We start from the raw sequence: 20,958 nt of genomic DNA, 5'->3' as shown, positions 1-20,958 counted from the left end.
TTGCTGATTTTCGAAATCAGCCTTACGTGAACCCCCCTATTTTGAATCTCTGCCGCCTTGGAGAGAGTGTTTCACGGAGCCTGATCATCAACGTCAGATGCTTCAGCCTGTTGAGACTCCTACAGTAAGATTGAAATCCTTCAGGTGCATCGGGCAGAGTTTGAGCGATGTCGGAAGTCGATTTGAGGCTAACCTTAGGAGAACAGCCCCCATACATATGAATCTTTTCGTATTCCATGAGGCATGTATGAGATGGAAGAAACCGGGTTGGATCGATCCCACATTTCGCAGTGTTTGGCCCGTCAGGCCAAAGCCGGAGGTCAATCACGTTAATTTTCGTGCACCCATGATTGCGACAAACCTGACCGAGACTTTACAATTGATGCTTATATATTTAATCAAGTCCTCCTTCCTGTGCAGGCGCAGCTAGTTGACATTAAAATATTTTGCATTACTACTATGGACAGCCATCATCCATCTCTCTCCAGACGAGTGACTAGCCTAGTTGTATTTCTCACCGGGATTGGACTCGCTAGGTGCCTTTCAGGAGGCAGTTCTAATCAGCGGCTCTGGTTTAATCAAAATGCGATCGACAGTTTTAGTGCGCACAAGATCACACCTCTTCTGTCATCGTACAATGCTTTCCACAACTTGTTGAACAATGGCACGATATGTCGCATGGACCGATCGCGGCCACCTGATCTTGAAGAGCTTGTCGGTTGTCGAAATTCATCGATGTTCCACGTGTGGAGGCCTAAAGCTCGCGTCATTGCTCCCAGAGGCTGGATGAATGACCCGATGGGAATGTGTGAGTCTAAAAACCATTTGTTGCAGAGAATATTGAAACTTGAACCAAATCTGCTTCTTTTGCACGCTTCACAAGTCGAAACAAGAAATGGGAACTTTCACGTTGGCTATCAATGTAGCCCCCAACACCTGGGCGTAAGTACTTTGGTTGATTCGATATAAGCTTCCGCTCACGACTGAAAAGAATATTATCCCAGTGGGCCAACATTTCACAATGCTCAGCTTCGACAAGTGATTTCGTGGAATTCAATGATTGTGAGCTTGATCTTTGCTTTGTCGAGCATTTTATCACATATGTTGAAACATCGTATTCGCCGTCACATTTGAAAACAATAAAGATCGAAGTTGGGAAGACCCCGTAACTATTGTAAGACAACTCGAATTTTCTTTCTGATGCAGACCGTCCGGATGATTTGGAACTAAACATAGCTTCGCACGCCAGAGCCCATCCCAGATATATGACATTCGAGGTGTGTTTGACGGCGTTGTAATAAAGGACGGGTGGAATGGCCATCCGACTCTCCTATATACCTCCGCCTACGTTGGCGAGTTTGCCCCTCAATGTGAGCCACCTGAAGTCGAAGGTGTCGAGACTCAGAGTATTGCTTATACGGAAGACGATGGTAATAGCTGGACTAAGTTGAATTTCGGAGCGAATGGTAACCCGGTAATTTGTTAGTGATCCTCGCTGCGCCACGGCCTTCTGAAATAAATTTGAATGACTGTTAATCTCGTGAATTTGCGTCCTCTCTTTCCTTCACTTGCATATCAGACTACTGGCCCGAGAAAAACCTATCTGGCTTTAGGGATCCATTTGTGTTTGAATCACAGGCGTTCTCGAATTTCTACGATAAACATTCAAATACTTATCAACTTGATCAAGGTTCTAACGACAGGAAACCAAAAGGGAACAAGTATTTGCTTCTCAGTGGAGGCATTCGCGTAAAAGCAGATGCAATCAACGGGGGACCTAGGGTATTCCTTTACAGGCAAACCAAAGAAAACGACCTTCGTGACTGGACTTACCTGGGCCCCATCCTATCTTTCGCGGCCGAATATAATCAGACTAGTGAATGGACCGGCGGGAATGGTATTAACTTCGAGGCGACTGGATTCAGTACAATTGATGAAAACGGTTTAGCTTCGGATCCCGGCTCATCGAGCTCCACAAACCAGTTAAACATCTTCACAGCTGGAACCGAGGGCGCACGCAATCTTACACACATGGATTACTGGCCGGTTTGGCATGCGGTTGGCTGGACTTATAGTGTCACTGACGGCCAGGTGAGAGGGAAGGTCAATTTTTCGGGAGTTGTTGATTGGGGGCGAGCATATGCATTTGCCCAGTTTCCTGCAGGGAATCGTCAATTAATCGTGGGATGGGTATACGTAAGTAACTGGCCGACCATTTCGTGGACTCTACACTTGCTACCTGTACCACCTCTCAAGCAAGTGATTCTGAAATTCATTACAGGAAGACGACGAGTTTAATGTGTTGACTCACCAAAGAGGGGCCCAAGGAGCTTTTACATTGTTCAGGGAGATCTTTGTGAAAGTTGTTCACAACATCCATCCCGGTGCGCTGAAAGATCCCGAGCGCGCCCCCAGCTGGACTACAAAAACAGAAGAAGACGGTAGTCACTCCCTTATCACCCTTGGTCAAAGGATATTGCCTGCAATCAAGGCTGCATTCCATGACCGCTCGGAGGTCACGAGGCTAAAAGATCGCAGCTTGAATATCACTTCTACTACTAGCGCCCAAAGCCAAGAGGGACTCCTCACCAACCTCGTGGCATTTGAAAAGCAACCCAAAGACCGGTACTATGTCGTCAGCGCTCAGCTCAATTTTTTCCCCGAGCAGATTATCCCGGTGGATAAGCCTTTCAAACAACCCTCGGCCTTGCGCGGGGGATTCAGGATATTATCTAGCAAGTTTGAATGGACAGATGTTTACTATGATCCTAACCAAGAGTACTTGGTCATTGACCGATCTCATAGCTCATCAATCCCATCTTGTGAGCTGTTCTTTCTTTCAAATCCCACATCTTGCGGTTTTGGAATCATTGATGCCTAAGTCTACTCCTGTTTAGATGGAAACTCGACCGAGCAAGCCAAACATCGGCTTTGGCCTATCATGGACCCTATCACCAAAAAAAACAACTACGAATCCTTAAACCTAACTATTGTGGTGGACAATAGCGTTCTAGAGGTTCATGCAAATGAACGCACAATTGTCACAACCCGGGTGTACCCTTGGTGCAAAGATTCAGTGAATGTTGAATTTTTTGTCCAAGGCTCAGTGGAAGCTGCAAAGCGCGTGACTCCGGATTCAGATTCTCACCATTTGGATCCTGCGCTCGAGGCAGAGTTTGAATCCCATTCCAAATCAGTGCAATTCTCCCAAGTTGAATTGTGGGATGGCTTAGTAAACGCCTGGCCCAATCGCCCTCATGACACTAGCCTTCCCGGTGTTTACAGTCACAACATTACCAGTACAATTTACGGGTTATGGCCCGATCTTTGAGCAAAATAAGATTGGGTAATAAACATCCCATGGTAAATTCCTAGCTCTGTCAAGTGCACAATGCAAAATTCCATCTGCGCCACTATCAAAAGAAAGGCTTGACATTTTAAGTAGGCCCACAATCCATGGGACCCTATCTGAGTGCTTGTACATACATCTGCTCCTCAAAGTTTTGCTCTCTTCACCAGCCGTCTTGTATATATACTTCAAGGGTTTTTTAGTTTACTTGGCTTGGTTCACCTCTTTTTAAAAAATTCCATTACACACGTCAAATAAAAAAGAAAGAAAATGTTTGAACATTTCATCCTGATCAAAAATACCAACTATGTGCAGCGGCCCTTTTTGGCCATGTCATTTCTTGGATAACCTTGACAAGTCAACCCTTAGTTTTTGTTGACTGAGCTTCAACCCGCAAAGGGTGAGAAACCAGAACAGCGTGCCGTGAGCTAAGGAGGCCGTGATGGGAGGCCGACAACGAACGGGAGAGAGAAGGGAAATGAACTAAGCACCTGAGAAACCAGAACAGCGTGCCGTGAGCTAAGGAGGCCGTGATGGGAGGCCAACGACGAACGGGAGAGAGAAGGGAAATGAACTAAGCACCTGTTGGTGCAAGGGGAATGACTCGGAGAAAGATGAGTGATCACATTGCATAGGGAGCAAGACAAGAGAGAAAGGAACAGAGAGAGGGAAAAGACAAGCAAACCTGAGAAACCAGAACAGCGTGCTGTGAGCTAAGGAGGCCGTGATGGGAGGCCAACGACGAACGGGAGAGAGAAGGGAAATGAACTAAGCACCTGTTGGTGCAAGGGGAATGACTCGGAGAAAGATGAGTGAAGAAAAGAAAAGGAGGCTTGGTACAAGATACTAAAGTCTAAGTACAAGCTTCTAAACCTAAAGCTATGATAGAAAAGGTTGTACCGGGCCCGCTCCACCTGACTGCTTCGCCGCAGTCATCCACCTGTACTCCTCTCTGTCCTGTATCGCAACAGCCCCCCCTGCTCCCTAGGCAGTGGGAGCATCCCTAGCTTTGATGTTCTTCAGGATCACTTGAGAGAGAGCCGCTCGTGTCTTCTTTGGACTCAGCGGCTTCGTGAGAAAATCAGCTGGGTTGTCGTTGGTTGAAATGTATTTCACGTTGAAATTCTTTGCCGTGTAGATGTGAAATCGAAGCCAATGATGTCGCACGTTTACATGCCTTGTCCGATGTTGATAGACCGAGTCCTTGAGCAGTGCCAAGGCACCTTGGTTGTCGCAGTAAAGCATTGTTGCAGATGGTTCTATGTTGATGAGGGGATAGACCTGGTCGAGTAATTGCTGAGTCCACCGAAGCTCTTGACCTGTTGAGGCACACAAACGATATTCTGCCTCTGTTGTGGAAAAGGATGGGGCGTCATCGTCCTGCTTTTGACAGCGCCAGCCAACAACACCGTTGTGTTCCACTATGCTGCCGGCGAACGATGCAGCATTCACCCCTGAGGCGTAACTCGCGTCTGCATAGCCCACGAGTTGGTTGGACGCTTTGCTGACCCTTCCTAAGGTTAACCCGAAGTCCTTGGAGTGTTGGATGTACCTCATGGTACAGAGGAGTTGCCCTTGGTGAATTTTGTCTGGGGCGTTGAGGAATTGAGAGAGATAGCTGACCGCAAAAGCAAGATCGGGTCGGGTGCATTGGACGAGATACTGTAGCAGACCCACCCCGCAACGGTAATTGAATCTTGGATCCACCGGTTCGTTCTTGACTGGACAAGTGAGAGCGTTGCCGGGAAGAGGAGTGGAGGCCGGCTTGCACTTGGTGAGGCCAAACTCCTCAAGAATTTCACGGGAATAACGGTCTTGACTGAGGGTGATCGTCCTGTTGGCCCTATCTTGGGTAACTCGCATGCCAAGCACCCATCTGCACTCGCCCATATCTTCCATCTCAAACCGGGATTTGATCTTCTCCTTGAGGAACAAGACATCTGGACCCATGATTACCAAGTCGTCTACGTGGACAAACACAAAGCACGGCCTGGTCGAGTCTTGATGGCAGAATAAGCAAGGGTCCACGACGGCCGGGCGGAAATTGATGGACTCAAAGAAGTCTGACAGAGCTTTGTACCAGCAGCGCGGGCTCTGCTTCAAGCCATACAGCGACTTTTGCAACTTCAAACCGTGGCCGGGGGGGAGTTCAACGCCGAGTCCCTCTGGAACCTTGATGAATATTTCTTCCTCAGGCACTCCGTTGAGGAATGCGCACTTCACATCCATCTGATGTACTTCAAAGTCCAACTCGGCGGAGATGCCAAGCATGATCCTGAGGGTTGAGGTCCGGCCAGTTGGCGCAAATGTGCGGTTGTAGTTCACTCCTTCAACCTGTCGGAAACCGCGAACACACAACCTCGCTTTATACTTGAGCAGTTCGCCGTTCGCATCGAATTTTCGTTTGAACACCCACGTGGTGTCCAACTCCCGGCAACCAGGGGTCTTCGGGGCCACCACCCATACTTCATGACGACGGATGTTGTTGAGTTCGACCTCTACTGCCACCAGCCACTCGTTCTTGTCGATTCGACCCAGAATTTCACCATATGTCTTGGGGTCTTTGTGCGACGTGGGTTCCCCCACTATGACTAGTGCTTGATGACGCCTGGAGCCAGATATGATGTTGCTCTGGTCTATATCCGACGAGATGTTCTGAGGAGCGACGTCGTAGTGCGGGACGTACGCATAACCCTTCTTCGGAGGGGCTGTGAACGCAAGGGAAGAGTCGGGTTCTTGAGGAGTCGGGGGTGGCTCAGGGAGTGGGCCCGTCGGCTCCGGGACTGGTTCATTTTGGTCCTCTGGAGGGGCTGGGATTTCGGCGAGGGGTTCTGAGCCACCACGATTGACCTCCGGGGGAACTTCCGGAGCGACTTCGGCACCAATTGGCGAGGTTGACACTTGTGGTAAATCTTCCCCGACCTGATTGACCTCGTCGAAGTCGAATAGTAAGGGAAGAGGAGCGGGAGCATCCGAGGGTGAAAGGCAAGGAAAGGTCCTCGGAAAGAGCCTCACATGATGGGAGACGACAATCTTGTTTGTCTTGGGTACCCACACCTTGAAAGAATGATGATGACCATCATACCCTAAGAACACCGCCTCCATGCCAGAAGCGGAGAACTTGGAGTCTCTCCACTTCTTTTCCTCATAGAGAACTGCTCGGCAACCGAAAGGAACGAGATTGGAAAGGTCTGGCTGCTTTCCATGCCATTTTTCATATGGTGAAGCGAAGTTTAAGGAGCTATTGGGGGATCGATTCTCGAGATAAACCGACAGCACAACCGCTTCCCCCCACCAGTCGAGTGAAAGCCCACACGTCATGAGCATCGCACGCGCCTTCTCAATGGTCGTCCGATTGCCTCGTTCTGCGAGGGGGTTCTGCTGTGGGGTGTATGGGGCCGAGGTGAGATGTTGAATTCCCCGATCCTCGAAAAGAGCCTTGAATTGATGGTTCACGAATTCCCCACCATTGTCGGAAACGACTAATTTTAATTTATGGCCGGAAAATGTCTCAGCCTGGTTGAGAAAGACACGGAAAAGATTGAAAGTGTCCGACTTACATCTCATGGGGTAGATAAACCGGTACTTGGTGAAACCGTCAATTATCTTCAGGAAATACTTGTTTCCTCCCCGAGATGTAGGCGTCATGGGACCACAGAGGTCCATGTGAATGCAATCCAGTGGAGAATTGAATGTAGGGAAGCGTCCACCGAACGGTTGTCGATGCATCTTTGCGAGGTCGCACACGTCACACTCAAGAGATTTTAGTTCGAGATCGGGGTAGGCTTTCTTAAGATAGGCTAAGCTTGGATGACCTAGAGCTCGATGTAGGTCGAGTGGAGTGAGCGAACTGAGATTGAGTGCTTTCAACGGATTCATATCGATGATGAGAACATTCTCCTTTGTTGACCCCATGAATATAAGATCGGCCCCCTTTCGACATTTGAAACGGCGACCGTTCGAGGCAGGAATCAAAGAGTAACCTAACCGAATGAAGTGGGTTAGGGAAACCAGCGAATTGGAGAGATTGGGCGCATAGTACGCCAGACTGAGTTCTAGCGGCCCGGTCGCAGTTTGAATGACCGCTGGGCCGAAACCAAGGATTGGTATGGCCGCACCGTTTGCTCCAAACACTGAGGACGAGGTCGGCGAGAAGGCAACAAAGTAGGTTTTGTGCTTAAGAAAGTGACCTGAGGCTCCACTGTCCAAAACAATCGCGTCCCTGAGATCTCCAGTCGACCCGAGATTGGCTTTTGAGGACGATTTACCGGAGAGTTTGTCGATTGCTGCTTGATAGTAGGCAATCACTTTGTCCGAGTGTACTTGAAAACACTCGGACTCAGGGTGAGGAGCGTCTGGATGATGTTTGCCGTCCCGGCACTGATTACGTCGGCTTTTCTTCTTGGGGGCATCAGAGGAGTTGTGACTTGAAGAGACAGCTAGGGCAGTGGAGGAAGAGGGAACTTGCGGCAACGACTCTCTCTGACGTCGAACCTCCATTTCGAGCGCACCAAGGAAAGGCTCCATCTCTATTACGTCTCCTTCCTTGAATTCTTTGAATTCCTTGAACTGAAGGGTGCGAAAAGTGGCGAAAGATGAGGGGAGTTTTCGGAGTGCAAACACTATGGCCATGGCAGTCAGGCCATTCTTGCCAAATTTGGCGGCGGCGACTTCGCACAAGTTACGGTAAGCATGACGGAGTGCTGTGATGGATTTGTCCATATCGCCTTTGTCGAAGCTGATGTCGAAGTACTTGTCCATGGCGCTGGCCGCGTTCTCCATGGTTTTAGCCATGAAATGTGCTTTGATGGCGTCCCACAGTTTCTTGGCGTCGTATACCCGCACGTCGGAGACAAATTGTTCCAGATTGTCGGTGGAGAGGTGCATTCGAATGAAATTGGTCGTCATTTTGTTGAGTTGCTGATACTCAGGCTTCTTCTTCATTTCGTCCGTCTGTTCGATAAGAACGTAGTCGTCGAGACCCTTGTATCCAAGGGTGGTGGTGATTGCCCATTGCCAGCTAGTGAAGTTGTCCTTGTCCAGCTTGTCGGTGACGAGTTTAATACTAGAAGTGTCGAGAAGACTCATGATGATGGGAGAAGCGGATGGAAAGGATGATTTGAAAGGCGAGGAGGATGAAGGGATAAGCGAGTCCTTGATTTTGTTGTCTGACTCGGAATCGACGGATTGAAATGAGACGCTACTTGACGCCAGCGGAGTTGTATCTTACGGCTCGAGGGAAGGCTCCGCCTGGTTCTCTAATGGCGCAGGAGGAACTGGATTGGATTGGTCACAGTTTTGGTCCGCCACAGTGCTGAGGAAGTTGGATCGGTAAGGGAGTAGGTCAAGTCGGGACTCCTGGGACTCGTTAGCTCGTTAACGCTGGGCTCATAACCTGAGAAACCAGAACAGCGTGCCGTGAGCTAAGGAGGCCGTGATGGGAGGCCGACGACGAACGGGAGAGAGAAGGGAAATGAACTAAGCACCTGAGAAACCAGAACAGCGTGCCGTGAGCTAAGGAGGCCGTGATGGGAGGCCGACGACGAACGGGAGAGAGAAGGGAAATGAACTAAGCACCTGAGAAACCAGAACAGCGTGCCGTGAGCTAAGGAGGCCGTGATGGGAGGCCAACGACGAACGGGAGAGAGAAGGGAAATGAACTAAGCACCTGTTGGTGCAAGGGGAATGACTTGGAGAAAGATGAGTGATCACATTGCATAGGGAGCAAGACAAGAGAGAAAGGAACAGAGAGAGGGAAAAGACAAGCAAACCTGAGAAACCAGAACAGCGTGCCGTGAGCTAAGGAGGCCATGATGGGAGGCCGACGACGAACGGGAGAGAGAAGGGAAATGAACTAAGCACCTGTTGGTGCAAGGGGAATGACTCGGAGAAAGATGAGTGAAGAAAAGAAAAGGAGGCTTGGTACAAGATACTAAAGTCTAAGTACAAGCTTCTAAACCTAAAGCTATGATAGACAAGGTTGTACTGGGCCCGCTCCACCTGACTGCTTCGCCGCAGTCATCCACCTGTACTCCTCTCTGTCCTGTATCGCAACAAAGGGTAGTGCGGATGATAGTGAAAATTCCCATGGGTATGCAGATTTTGATTTTGAATTATATAACTACAATTTGATGTCAAAACCAAATTTTATAACAACTCCTATTTGTTATTACGTCACTCTTACTATGTAACTATGATGTGTTGATTATTAAGATTGATTTAGGTTGATCGGAGATTGAGATTCCTTGGCATAATTTGTTGTCAATGACAACAAATTATGCCAAGGAATCATGATGACAACTTGTCATCATTTTGATTCTCATGTAAAATGACGTGTTCTTAATTGTGACATCATCGGGGTACTTCCGAAGTTTGTAGCTGTGTATTCTTTTTCTGCTGTAACTTGTTCTGGTTTCTTTCCTTCCTGTTTTCAGCTTCTTTCCCTATTGGGATATTCTTTGTCATGATTATACAAACTTACTTATCATTATTTATCCAAGTAAAACTCTTTCTTGGAAACCTTACAATAAAAACCTTTCATAAATCATAAACAGCATTATCATCTCTTATCTACTACTCAAGCACACAGCAAACTATCCTCTTGGGTAAGTTTCATACCCACATAGCAAACTGGTGAGTAGGTTAGATCTCACAGTTTTTTTTGATTTATGATAAGGTTTCCAAGAAAGAGTTTTACTAGTTGGATAAATAATGATAAGTAAGGTTGTATCATTATAATGACAAAGAATATCTCAATAGGTAAATAAGGAAGGAAAGAAACGGGAACAAGTTACAACAGAAAAGGATAGCTACAGACTTTGGGAAAAACCCCGATGACATCACAATTAAGAACACATCATTTTACATGAAAATCAAAATTATGAAAAAAAAAATCTGCCAAGGACTCTCAATCTCCAATAAACCTAAATCAATCTTAATAATCAACGCATAATAGTTAGTAAGAGTGATTTCATAACAAACAGTACTGGAGACTTGGAGTACTTCCTGTCAAGATCTGTGAGCCTACCAGAAACACATTAAATCCCAAAAGCTATGTTTCTCCGCATAATATCCAGAATTTTTGTGTCCAAAGGGACATCTGCAAGGGTCCCATATTGCATGGAAAGTCCTCCAGTCCTCCTCATTTGGAAACCACATTACACATTATCAATCAGAGCATTCACATTTGATGGGTTAAGTTGACAATTTCTGGGAACTTAAACCAGCCAAAAATCACATTGGTCCAGGCCCAGGGTCAACAAACCTCAGGCTTGATTTCAGGTTTAAGCTGGCTAAATTTAGTAAGCCTAGACCTGAAATCAAGCCTCAGTTCAGGGCATTTTTCAGGTCAGTTGACCTGAAACTAACCCAACAGATGTGTTTGCTCACTTGAGATAGCCTTGGTTGGCTAAAGCCATGCTTCCTGGAGCACTTTCCACCACTTGGGAATAATCCAGAATTAAAGCTGAAATTTGAGACTCTGGATTGTGAGATTATGGTCTCAGGTGACCGGCAATCTTCTCATAAATTGAGAAGAATGTCGCAAGCTAAAACAGCTGCGGAAGATGGTAAGCAGGGTGAATATGCGGACCGGTCGGGTGGTAAGCAAAGCAAACCCTTCCGCAGTCCAAGCGCAGAGCGGCTGATGTTGGAAAAACTCTGATTACACCTCTGGTGCTTACAGGTCCAACGGAAGCAAGCGGCAAGACTTGGCTCAAGGAAAATCCCGACCAAAAGTCACTATCTGAAAGGATCACCACAAGCAACGCTGCAAGCAATCCGGGACGTGGATTGGTATTGGGTTGTATTGTATCACAATACTGCCCATTATTTAGTATTGGGATTGTATTTTCTTCCAATACAATACATTGTATTGCCAAAATTGTGGATTGCACATCCAATCCTATACAAAGGATCTTCCTCCCGTGTATCTGCAATACCAATACAATATAGCAAAAGTCAGATATGTATTTGGCTGTATAGGAAAGAAAGCCCTAAGCCCATTGGCACCGCCGCGATGCCACAACCTAGGTGTCTCAACCGCAACCGCAACTCCGGCAGCCCAACACCATCTCCCTTTGCCCCATCGGCCATCACCAGATCAACGATTTCCTGTCCTGCGCTAAGCCACCGGTGCTCCTCAGCAAGCAGGGAAACAGAAACACCAATCTCATCCAAAGCCATCAAAGCTCACCAGATCACTTGGCTCATGGTTCCAGAAAGGTCCGTCCCCTGCTCCTCCTGCCCCCTTTGCCTTCTATTCTTGACCCCCAAGAAGTCAACCCTCTTATCTTTTTTTCTTCTCTATTGCCCAAAACCAGCATCGCATCGGCCAATCCAATTTTCTCCAGAAATGGCCCGAGCTTCTTCATCACCTTGTCAAACCCCTTCCCGACCACCATCCCGCCAGTCCACTCGCATCAGAACCCCAGCCTGCTCCAATCAAGATTCTCACAGAAGATCAGCAGTTCTGCTACCAAGTCCTAACAATACTACCGGAAAATCCAAAAGAAAGCCAAAGAGAAAAAAAAGTGGTACTACTGCTGATAAGAATTTGGACCCAGTCGAAGATGAGATAGATCATGAACAAGACTCTAACAACAGAAACTTGAAGGTGAAGAAGTTGAGAGGGAAACCCACGAGTTTGTTTGATGATATCTTTGATTACTTTGAACCACCGTTCCATGCAAACGAAGGAGATACCGTAAGTGTTTTTATTCAGTTTTGACTTCAGGAAAGAGACAAGCTTCACAAAACTATTATGTATTCCTGTTCTAGGGCGAGAAAATGATGTATAAGTGCAAGTGGTGCTCGGCTGTTTGCAAAAAAGGTGTTGGGACCAAATCAAACCTTTTGAAGCATTGTGATGGTAATTGGGACCATTTGCCCTGCTCGGCACAAATGGACGCAACTGCTAAAGGAGACAAACTTCCTCTCACAGCAAAGGATATTGAGAACAACACACAAGAAGAACAAAATGGTATGATCAAGGCCTACGCAAAAGATGCAGCGTTTGACCCAAGGGTCTTCAACCAGCTTCTGGTGTTATGGCTTGTTTGGTTCTCGCTACCCTGGTGCCGGATCAGAGACTTTCTGTTGGGTATTGCATTCAATTATGCTCAAAGAGGTATTGTCCTCTATTCCCGGACTTGGGCAGCAACCGAGGCACACCGGCTCTATCTCAACCTGCAGGCCAATGTTGTTTCCAGCTTACAGGTATGTTGTTTTGTTTGTCCCCTCCAATCAAATACTGATCAAATTGGATCCTCTGCTTCCAGAAACTCAGCTCCAAATTCACACTGATCCATGATGTCTGGACCACAAAAGGTAACCATCATGCCTTTCTTGGCATCTTGGTTGCGTATGTTACTGCGGATTGGGATTTTAAAATCTCACATCTTGGCATGAAGTTTATTGCTTCAAGTCACAAGGGAAAGCTTTTGGCAATCCTGTTTGCGAATGTTTTAACAAAATTTAAACTCAAAGACAAGAAAAGTCTTTCATTTCATTTCTTTAGTTCAAAGTTGATTTTTAACGTATACATGATAATATTTTCCATTAAATCTTAGCTCAAACAACCGATTTAGGCTCGAATAATTTCACTATGGCGTCCGAGGTCAACAGGCTTATTTTCATTGAGACCGGTGTTGATCCTGAACTTTCAGCAAATCACATCCGTTGTTTCTGTCATAAAATTGCGCTGATCCTTAACGCGGGGCTACGGGCGATTGAGCTATCAACAAAAGGGTTAGTTACATCCAAAAGCAGCACACTCGGCTTCCCCCCCGACTTGAACCCCATTGTGGAAGAATGTGAAGACGTCACCAAAGCCAATCCATATGTGACCAAGGACACAATTTTGGGCTCCTCTGATAATCAAGTCGAGGACAACAATGATGGGGGATCCGATAAATGTGAGAGCAATGATGAGCTTGATTCCTCAAATATACCCAATAAAGGAAAAAATATGATTGACAAAAGTTTAAAAAAGGTTTGCTTTTTCTGCATGCGTTCTTTTTCCCAAGGCTAACAGTTGATTTTTTGGCCTAGGTTGACTTTGTCATCCAGAGGATCACATCCTCAGCAGCCAAACGGTCTGAGTACAAAACATGGTGCAAAAAACTCGACTTTGACAGGCCCAGCTTCATCGCCGGGTACAGTATTTGCTGGAACATCAAGTTCCAAAGTCGGGATAGAGGTTATCAAGCGCAAAAAATCATAGCCAAATTGATTGAAAACAAAAACGATTGAGTGGAACGAGAGGGTGGAAATCATTACTTCAACAACATTGAAATTAGCCCAGACGAGTGGAAGATCGTAAATAGATTAAATGATACTCTCAGTGTGCGCCGATCTTTGATTTTATGTTTGTTTCATTCCCTTCATTTTCACAAAACACTAATCTGTCATGTGCGGTCTTATTTGTTAGGAATTTTACTATCTGACTAAGGGCCTGTACCATAGGGCATGAAAATTGAAATTTTCCAAATTTATTTCTTGGGACAAAAACTGAGCCTGGCCAAAATGTAGGCTTGAGCCCAAATGTGAAGAATTTCAACATTTGAACCCTCTGCTAGTTTTCAATTTTTGTGTACAGGGCAAAAAAAGTTGAAATTTTTCAAAATTGAGGCCCATGGTACAGGCCCTAAGAAAATGGAGGGCGATTACTCCTCGGCATGTTTGTTAATTTCGGAGTATCAACACATCAGATTGTTCATCAAGAAAAAGATGGAATCTTGCGCCGAACCCAAATTCATTATGATGTTTGCGCGGATGCTCACAAAGACAACGACATATCTTAACAAGGCAATGAGATGTGATGCAATCCTCATTGCAACTGTCCTCAATCCGAGCTTCCGGTTATCAATCTTCAGGTTGTATTTCCCTTCCAAACAAGGATATGTCTTGGAGTTAATGAACAACCTCTTCAATTCTCGGAAAGCTTGAGTTGATGCAGCATCAAGTGCAAACCAGCCCCACCAGTTGTCAATAAACCAGACTCAAGCAAAAAGTTTTGAGAAGAGATTGATTACTTTCCTCAAGCAGTAAATGTTCCTTGTTCCAATGAGCTTACTATCTATCTCAAAGGTAAGCATAAGTTACCTACGGCTGAAGCAAGTGAATGCTTGAATTGGTGGAAAGTAAGTTGTTTTAATTTCCATCTTGGCAGTATTGAATGGTTCTGAGACTTATCTGATAGAACAATGTGTTGGAGACCGGGGATGCCAAGATGACAAACTTAACCAATCATAGTTTAGTCATGTGTATGCATGTAGACAATCCTGTAGATACATGCATACACCACTTGCACACCACGGCTGCAAGCAAACTTTCTTGAGTGGCATTTGAAACCACTCAAGAAAGTTTTCAATAGAGTTCAGACTGGATGTCGGGTCCCGTTGGCGGCAGAAACCGAGTTGAGATGTTTTCCAAGACTTCTATCAAATAGTTTGCATTCGGTAAACATTTGGTTTCTATTCCAGAAAAGGTTATGAGGTGGTTGGGGAAACTTTTTCTCTGCAGGAAAAACTTTTCGACAACCATGAAAACTTTTTCAACTTAATTGAAAAAGTTTTCCAGAATTGCAAAGGTTTTGGGAAACTTTTCCAACTCAATTGAAAAAGTTTCCATAACGTGAAAAAGTTTACGGAAACATTCTGTAAACCCGCAAACTGAACTGGAAAAGTTTCCGGTTTAAGAGGAAGTTCTGAGCAACTTCCTCTTAACCCGCATAAAAGTTTCTTGCTTGCTCATTACAAATGGGAAAACGTTTTGATTCTCTCAAAACGTTATGCACCCGATGTTTTTAGAAATCATTTTTAGAAATCATCGCAGGGGAATCTCACTAACTATATGGATGGCATCATTTATATAAGCAATCACAGCGAGGATATTGGATAGTAACTGAGGGAGGAGAAATGTTAGGAAAAACGAGGTGGGAATCTGAGGGAGGATAAACTATCAAACTATGTATGGCATCATTTATATAATCAATCTGAGGGAGGATATTGGTTAGTAACTGAGGGATGATAAGTGTTAGGAACTGAGTAGGGAATCAAAGGGAGGATATGGCTTCGGGATGGGATTGGGATAAGGACAGCCCCCATTGAATCAGTTAGAACTCCACTAAATCCATGCCTTCTTCTGGGTCTGTGGTAGGTGCCGTGCCTGCGCCGCTCTGCCTACAAAGGTAGCTTGCCATTTCCTCTTCGATTTCCGCCTCGGTGGGCAGGACACAGTCGGCCTCGCCTATGCTGTCAACGGTATTGATGCCATCCCAGAGGGACTTGTACTTGCGAAGTATGAGCCGGGCAAACGCAAATTTGTACATCAGGGGTTTACCTGTTTGCAGGGCAAGGTCTGAGTCGAGTTGGGTTCAGAAGGTGTGCTTCTCGCCTTGGTCATTTCGAGCAATCCGGTTGAGGTGGAGGACAATTCGCATGTGAGCAAGACGAGCTTGGGCGGGCTTCTTCACTTCTTGATTGATCTGGATGGGGCAGAAATCCTTGAACCAAGTTAGCATGCCCAAATAAACATTGCCCACCATCTCCGCCAAGACGGGGACGGGCCCCGGTGGTTTGCTGGTGGTTGGTAGGTTGCTTTGGAGGAGGGAGAGAAGCTTGTGCTTGTCCGCTTTCAGGACGTTAGTAATAATCATATCGAGTTGTGCGTTCCAGGCGCAAGGGTGAAAGCGCTGCGCTGCAAAAAGTGCAGCGCAGCGTTTAGCGCAGCGCAATTTGCCCTTGCTGCACTGCACTAATTTGAAGCGCTTGGCCGCTTGCGCTTGCGCTTAACAGTTTGGTCCCATGATCTGTGTGATTTTCAGCGCACTTTTTTCAGCGCCAACATAGCGCAGAATTGCTAAGTTGCAGCGGTAGTGCAGCGTGTTTGCACTTTAAAGCGCATGAAAAAGCGCGGATTTCCGCTTAATTATTGCTCATGTCCGCTATTATTCCGCTTATCAGCGGGAAGAATGATGGGTGGGAAGAGAGGGAATAACAACTTTGGGTCATCCCAAATTGATGTGATGAGAAGCAAAAAGAAAAAGGAAACTTGGGTTGTATTCTAAGCGAAAAGAAAAAGGAAACTTGGGTTGTATTCTACTTTCTCGCCTTTGAGAACTTTGGGTTCTTCATAGATGCATCGATAACTTTCTGACAATCTTCAAACTCGCCTCCCATCTTGACACCATTTTGGAGCCACATATGACTACTGATACATCTCTCGATCGTTTGGGTGGCGAGACCTGTCCTCCCGGATGCGCAAACATCAGCTGCAGCCGAGAACGTCCTTTCGACTGTGGCTGAGCTGGCCGAACAAGCAAGGTAATCCCTTGCTAATGATGCCAAGACTGGAAAGTCTTTGCAGTGTAGCTAAGAAGATTCGCAAGCATCAGGACCTGGATGTATGTGAACGCGTAATGAATGAAAAATAGAATTGCATACCTTCCACCAATCCAAAATTTTGCCTTTCTTATCCATGGGGAAATCCCCCTTGTTGTAGCGTTCTATTTCCGTATTGACCTCAGGAGTATCGCCGGATGAAGGGTAGAAATCAAATTCTTTACCATCAGAGTCTGAGTCCGAGTTGTTTCCGTTGTTGTTTGCGTCAGATTAGGAATCTTTGGGGGGTGTCGGCGATGGTTGGGAGGCTTGGATCTCATCGTGCCGAGTGTCAAATGCTTCCTGGACAAGGTTGGTGATGTGATCAACATGGGCTTCGAATCGTTTTTGGAAAAGCATCATCCTCCACGCCGGGTGAAGGAAGGTGGCCAGCACCACTGTGTTGCACTCAAGCGCCAGCTTCATATACTTCTTTGTTAGCTTCATCATTGGGTCGAACATTGGCGCCAGAGGGGACGAGTAGGCAGCGGCCTTCCTCTTCTCAAGAGTATCGAGTAGCCGCGCATATTCATAAAGAACCATTGGTAAAAGCGGCCGATCACCTTCCATCCTCTTGGTCATTTCCAAGAAGTCCTATTAGTATTGAGTATTGAATAGCGATCAGTTAATAAAACAAATATGACATGAATAATCAATGAAGCAGCTGACCTTCAGAACAATATTCAAGCTGTTCACGTCGCTCCATTCCTGGTTGCTCAGCTCGTACTGCTTGAAGAAATGCTTGTTTGCTGATTTACCTGTGTACTTTTCTGTTTCATTCTCGAGAAGTTGTTTGATGACCTAGTAAATGAGTTGATTTTGGTTAGTTGAGGCAAAAATTCAATTGCAGTTTACTTGCAAGCCTACTTTTCTACCCTCATAAGCCCTTTGACGGCTCTCATAAGCAATGTTCCATCGGATTCCGTAGCCACCAATCACGCCGCGACCCTTATAGCCCAGCTTGGCTGCCCACGACTTCCACTCAGACTGCTTTTGCGGCGAAGATGCAATTCTCCGACAAATGTAGTCGATCTGTGTGTAAAAGCCAGCAAGTTAGGATGTGGGGACTTTGTGTGGGGCTTGGTCGAGAGAGAAACAAACCTTCTTCAGAGTAAATCCAATACCAAAGCCACTTTCCTCCTCTTCGGCATCGTCAGCTTCAGGTATACCAGGTGTGGCATCATCTGGGTCAATTTCATCTTCATCAGACTGTTCGACGATTTCGACAACTTCCTCAGTATCTTCTTCCACCTCAACTACTGTTGAAAGGGATGGGAAAGCTTGGTCGGCTTTTGCGGGTCAAAGCATTAGTTTAGAAAGCCGGAGGGCCTTCAATCCGGCACCGAGGATGAGAGCGATCACGTGGCATGTACAGCGGTGGTGATTAGCTTCAACATCCCATTGGGTGGAATCGACGTCGGAGAAGATTGTCGCATCTTCTCTGGCCATCGTAAAGTTGTTGCTACCGGAGTCGGTCGTCTGCGCAAGAACGTAATGACAAAAAGACAATAAACTGGTAGATTCACTCTGAGGGTAAGAGGAAATTAAAAGTACTTATCTGTTTGTGTAACCCGTGTTTTATCAAACAGTTCGCGAAAGGAGCCGCCAGGTAAATCCCGTTATGGTGCCAAGAAACGTACTTGATGGCAAGATACTGCGACACAAAGGCCCAGTCTTTGTTGATATAGCAGCACGAAATACCTACAAAAGCCTTGTGGCTACCCTTGGTTGTCCAAACGTCCGATACCATGCTGATTTTTGAGTCTGAATCCTATAGCAACAACTGGAAGTCAGCTATAGATGTTGATGTAGTGAGTAAAAAAACAAAAAAAAATGCAAACCTTGATAGCTTTGACAACCTGCAAGCGTTGCTCAACATATAGCTTGTGTGCTTGCATCGCAGCCCAGATTCGAGATTGGATTTGAGAGCTATGGACCGCGTAATCAAAGGCTACTCGGATAAGGTGGTCTTCGATTCTCAACCAAGGAAGGGAATGGCGGACAATCCAGATCACAATGAGCTTGTTCAGAGTCTCGTTATCAAAGCAACCTTTTGATAAATATTCGGATAAAGTCCCCGTGGTTGCTGGACTAGCCTTTGCTGCTTCTTTAGCCAACTCAGCCGCAGTTGGAGGGAGTTTAGCGCCGGAAGCAATGGCCTTGGCCCGTCCGGGACAGGCAGATCGCACCAAGCCTTTGTAGTTGGCACCGTCGCGGTGACTCTTGAGGTTGTAGTTGGATCGGTTCTGGGCCAAGTATTCACTTGGGCACCATCGACAGGCCCAAGCAGAAGATTGGGGGGACTGAGATTGAGAATCATAGTTTCAGCACATCATTCCCCACGTAACTTATTGCTGAACACTAACCTGTTTCGGACCAGTCCCCGGTGAGTAAAAATAGCTTCTTGGATGATCAAACCCGTCTTTTGATTTTTTCTTGGACTTGACTTTCAGATTTTCATCGTCCGAGTCCTGCGCAATGTCGATGATGACCTCTTGGCCGGTGCGCGCGGAGGATTGAGTGATATGATTTATTGCCTGCGGATGTGATTGTTAATTGAACCAACCCACCAGTTTGATATTCATGTGATTGATGAAAAGCATTGAGGATCCAAAAGAGAAATAGAACTGACTTTTGATTTCTTCCGCACTAACTCATCACTGCTCCTGTTGCTCTCGGGTGCATTTTCCACTTCTGGGTCGCTTTCAACTTCGATACAATTGTCACGCTGAGCTGATATTTGGGTTTGGTTGGGTGGGACATGGGCAACAAGAGCGCGACGGGAATCACCATTGGTACGGACATAGCCAGGCTTTACAACAGGGGTTCGGATTTGGCTGGATTCCCTGTGGGCAGACTGTGATACCGTGGGAGAAGGGTCACAAATGTTGGGGGGAGTCGAGGGAACTTCTTCGGAGATAGACATTCTCGCACGTAAACGGACAGGGGTTGAAAATATTTGAGGCAGCGTCTAAGTTGTGATGGTGTGAAATATTACTCGAGGTTATGTATGTAAGTGGTTGACGCAGGGAAATTTAGAGTGGCTGCTGGGGCAACACATCTGCCCGGTCGGAGTTATCTTGATGGGCAAGGGAGTACTGCGGAAGGCACTGGTGACAAGGTTGGACTTGTGGGCAAGCCACTTGGTGCTGAGCCCTCTCCTGCGCAGCGCAGCGCTTGTGCCGCTTCGCAGCGGCCTATGGCGCTACAAAGCGCATGCAAGCGCCCAAACAAGCGGGTTTGGCGCTGTTTGCACTGGGGAATAGCGCAAGCGCAGCGCAGATCCGCTGCGCTTGCGCTGAAGGCTCTGGGAGAGAAGCGCGGAATCGCTAAGCTTAGCACAAGCGCAGCGGACTGCCGCTTGCACTTGCGCTAATTACGCTGGGGCCGTAGCGCGGGCCCGCTGCGCTTCGCTAAACCATGCGCTTTCTGTAGCGAAGCGCAGCGCTTCACCCTTGCCAGGCGGCATTGTCTACATAGTCCGGCGGGAACTGGGCAAGGAACTTTTCATCCTGGGTCTTGACCAAGGCCTGAAACTCATTTGATTAGCGCTGATTCCCGGGTTAGGGCGACCATAGGAAGACTTAGACTTACTTTGATGGCCAAAAAGGGGGTGGCGGCCCCCGCTAGCTTGCGATTTGCCACCCGTCCATAAGCGTCAAGGGTCCCATTGAGTAAGATGATTCGGAGGTTGTTACGTACAAGCCCCTTGAGCGTCTCGGCGCTCGCACCCGCTTTGGCTTTGCTGGGAACCAGGGCCCCGTCCTCGGCCTGGGGTTTCAGCTCCGCCACGATCCTGCTGACTAAGTCGGCTTGCATGTTTTCGACGGCGCCAAACTTGCTGAGGATTTCACCTTGCATGTGGTATATGCCGGCAAGGATTAAGACCATGGCCGCCGGCCATTTTTCGTGATTGGGGATCTTGCGGGAACGGGAGAATTAGTGTCTGCTCAGGGGGGGTGGATAGATTGGACTTACATCAAACATAGGTGTTGCAACCCAAATGAAGTCCTTGGAGTTGCTCATGTTAGCCCGAAGTATCCCGACATACTCCCTTACAAAGGAAAGCGTGTCTGGCCAAACCGCTGCTGAAGATAAGTCGGATCGGCCAGACTGCAAACTTGCAGCAGTTGAGGGGCGGCGTTCAGATGGGACCGGGCTGCTGGTGAGTGGCGGTGGCTGATGGAGGGCTGGGCCTCCCGGGGCCGGCGAGCCGCTGATTGATGC

General features: G+C 47.0%; 3 protein-coding genes across 3 annotated transcripts; 2 read left to right on the top strand and 1 right to left on the bottom strand.

Annotated features, from left to right (window-relative positions):
* Positions 1-459: 459 nt before the first annotated feature.
* Positions 460-3,331, top strand: PtA15_3A788 (uncharacterized protein; the record flags this gene model as incomplete). The annotated part of the gene is made up of 8 exons (XM_053167790.1): positions 460-808; positions 884-942; positions 1,005-1,062; positions 1,146-1,174; positions 1,250-1,481; positions 1,580-2,196; positions 2,282-2,822; positions 2,898-3,331. 8 exons carry the CDS (start codon positions 460-462, stop codon positions 3,329-3,331), a joined length of 2,319 nt encoding a protein of 772 aa, XP_053018973.1.
* Positions 3,332-11,366: 8,035 nt separating this feature from the next.
* Positions 11,367-11,836, top strand: PtA15_3A787 (uncharacterized protein; the record flags this gene model as incomplete). The annotated part of the gene is made up of 2 exons (XM_053167789.1): positions 11,367-11,572; positions 11,671-11,836. The coding sequence occupies 2 exons, from the start codon at positions 11,367-11,369 to the stop codon at positions 11,834-11,836; spliced, it is 372 nt and encodes a 123-aa protein (XP_053018972.1).
* A 7,243-nt stretch (positions 11,837-19,079) lies between these two features.
* PtA15_3A786 (uncharacterized protein) lies at positions 19,080-19,657 on the bottom strand (the record flags this gene model as incomplete). Its single annotated transcript, XM_053167788.1, has 3 exons — positions 19,080-19,097; positions 19,179-19,268; positions 19,364-19,657. 3 exons carry the CDS (start codon positions 19,655-19,657, stop codon positions 19,080-19,082), a joined length of 402 nt encoding a protein of 133 aa, XP_053018971.1.
* Positions 19,658-20,958: the final 1,301 nt, after the last annotated feature.

This window comes from Puccinia triticina, chromosome 3A (genome assembly GCF_026914185.1).
Source record: "Puccinia triticina chromosome 3A, complete sequence".
NCBI classification, from domain to species: domain Eukaryota; kingdom Fungi; phylum Basidiomycota; class Pucciniomycetes; order Pucciniales; family Pucciniaceae; genus Puccinia; species Puccinia triticina.
This window is presented reverse-complemented; position numbering and strand designations above follow the sequence as displayed.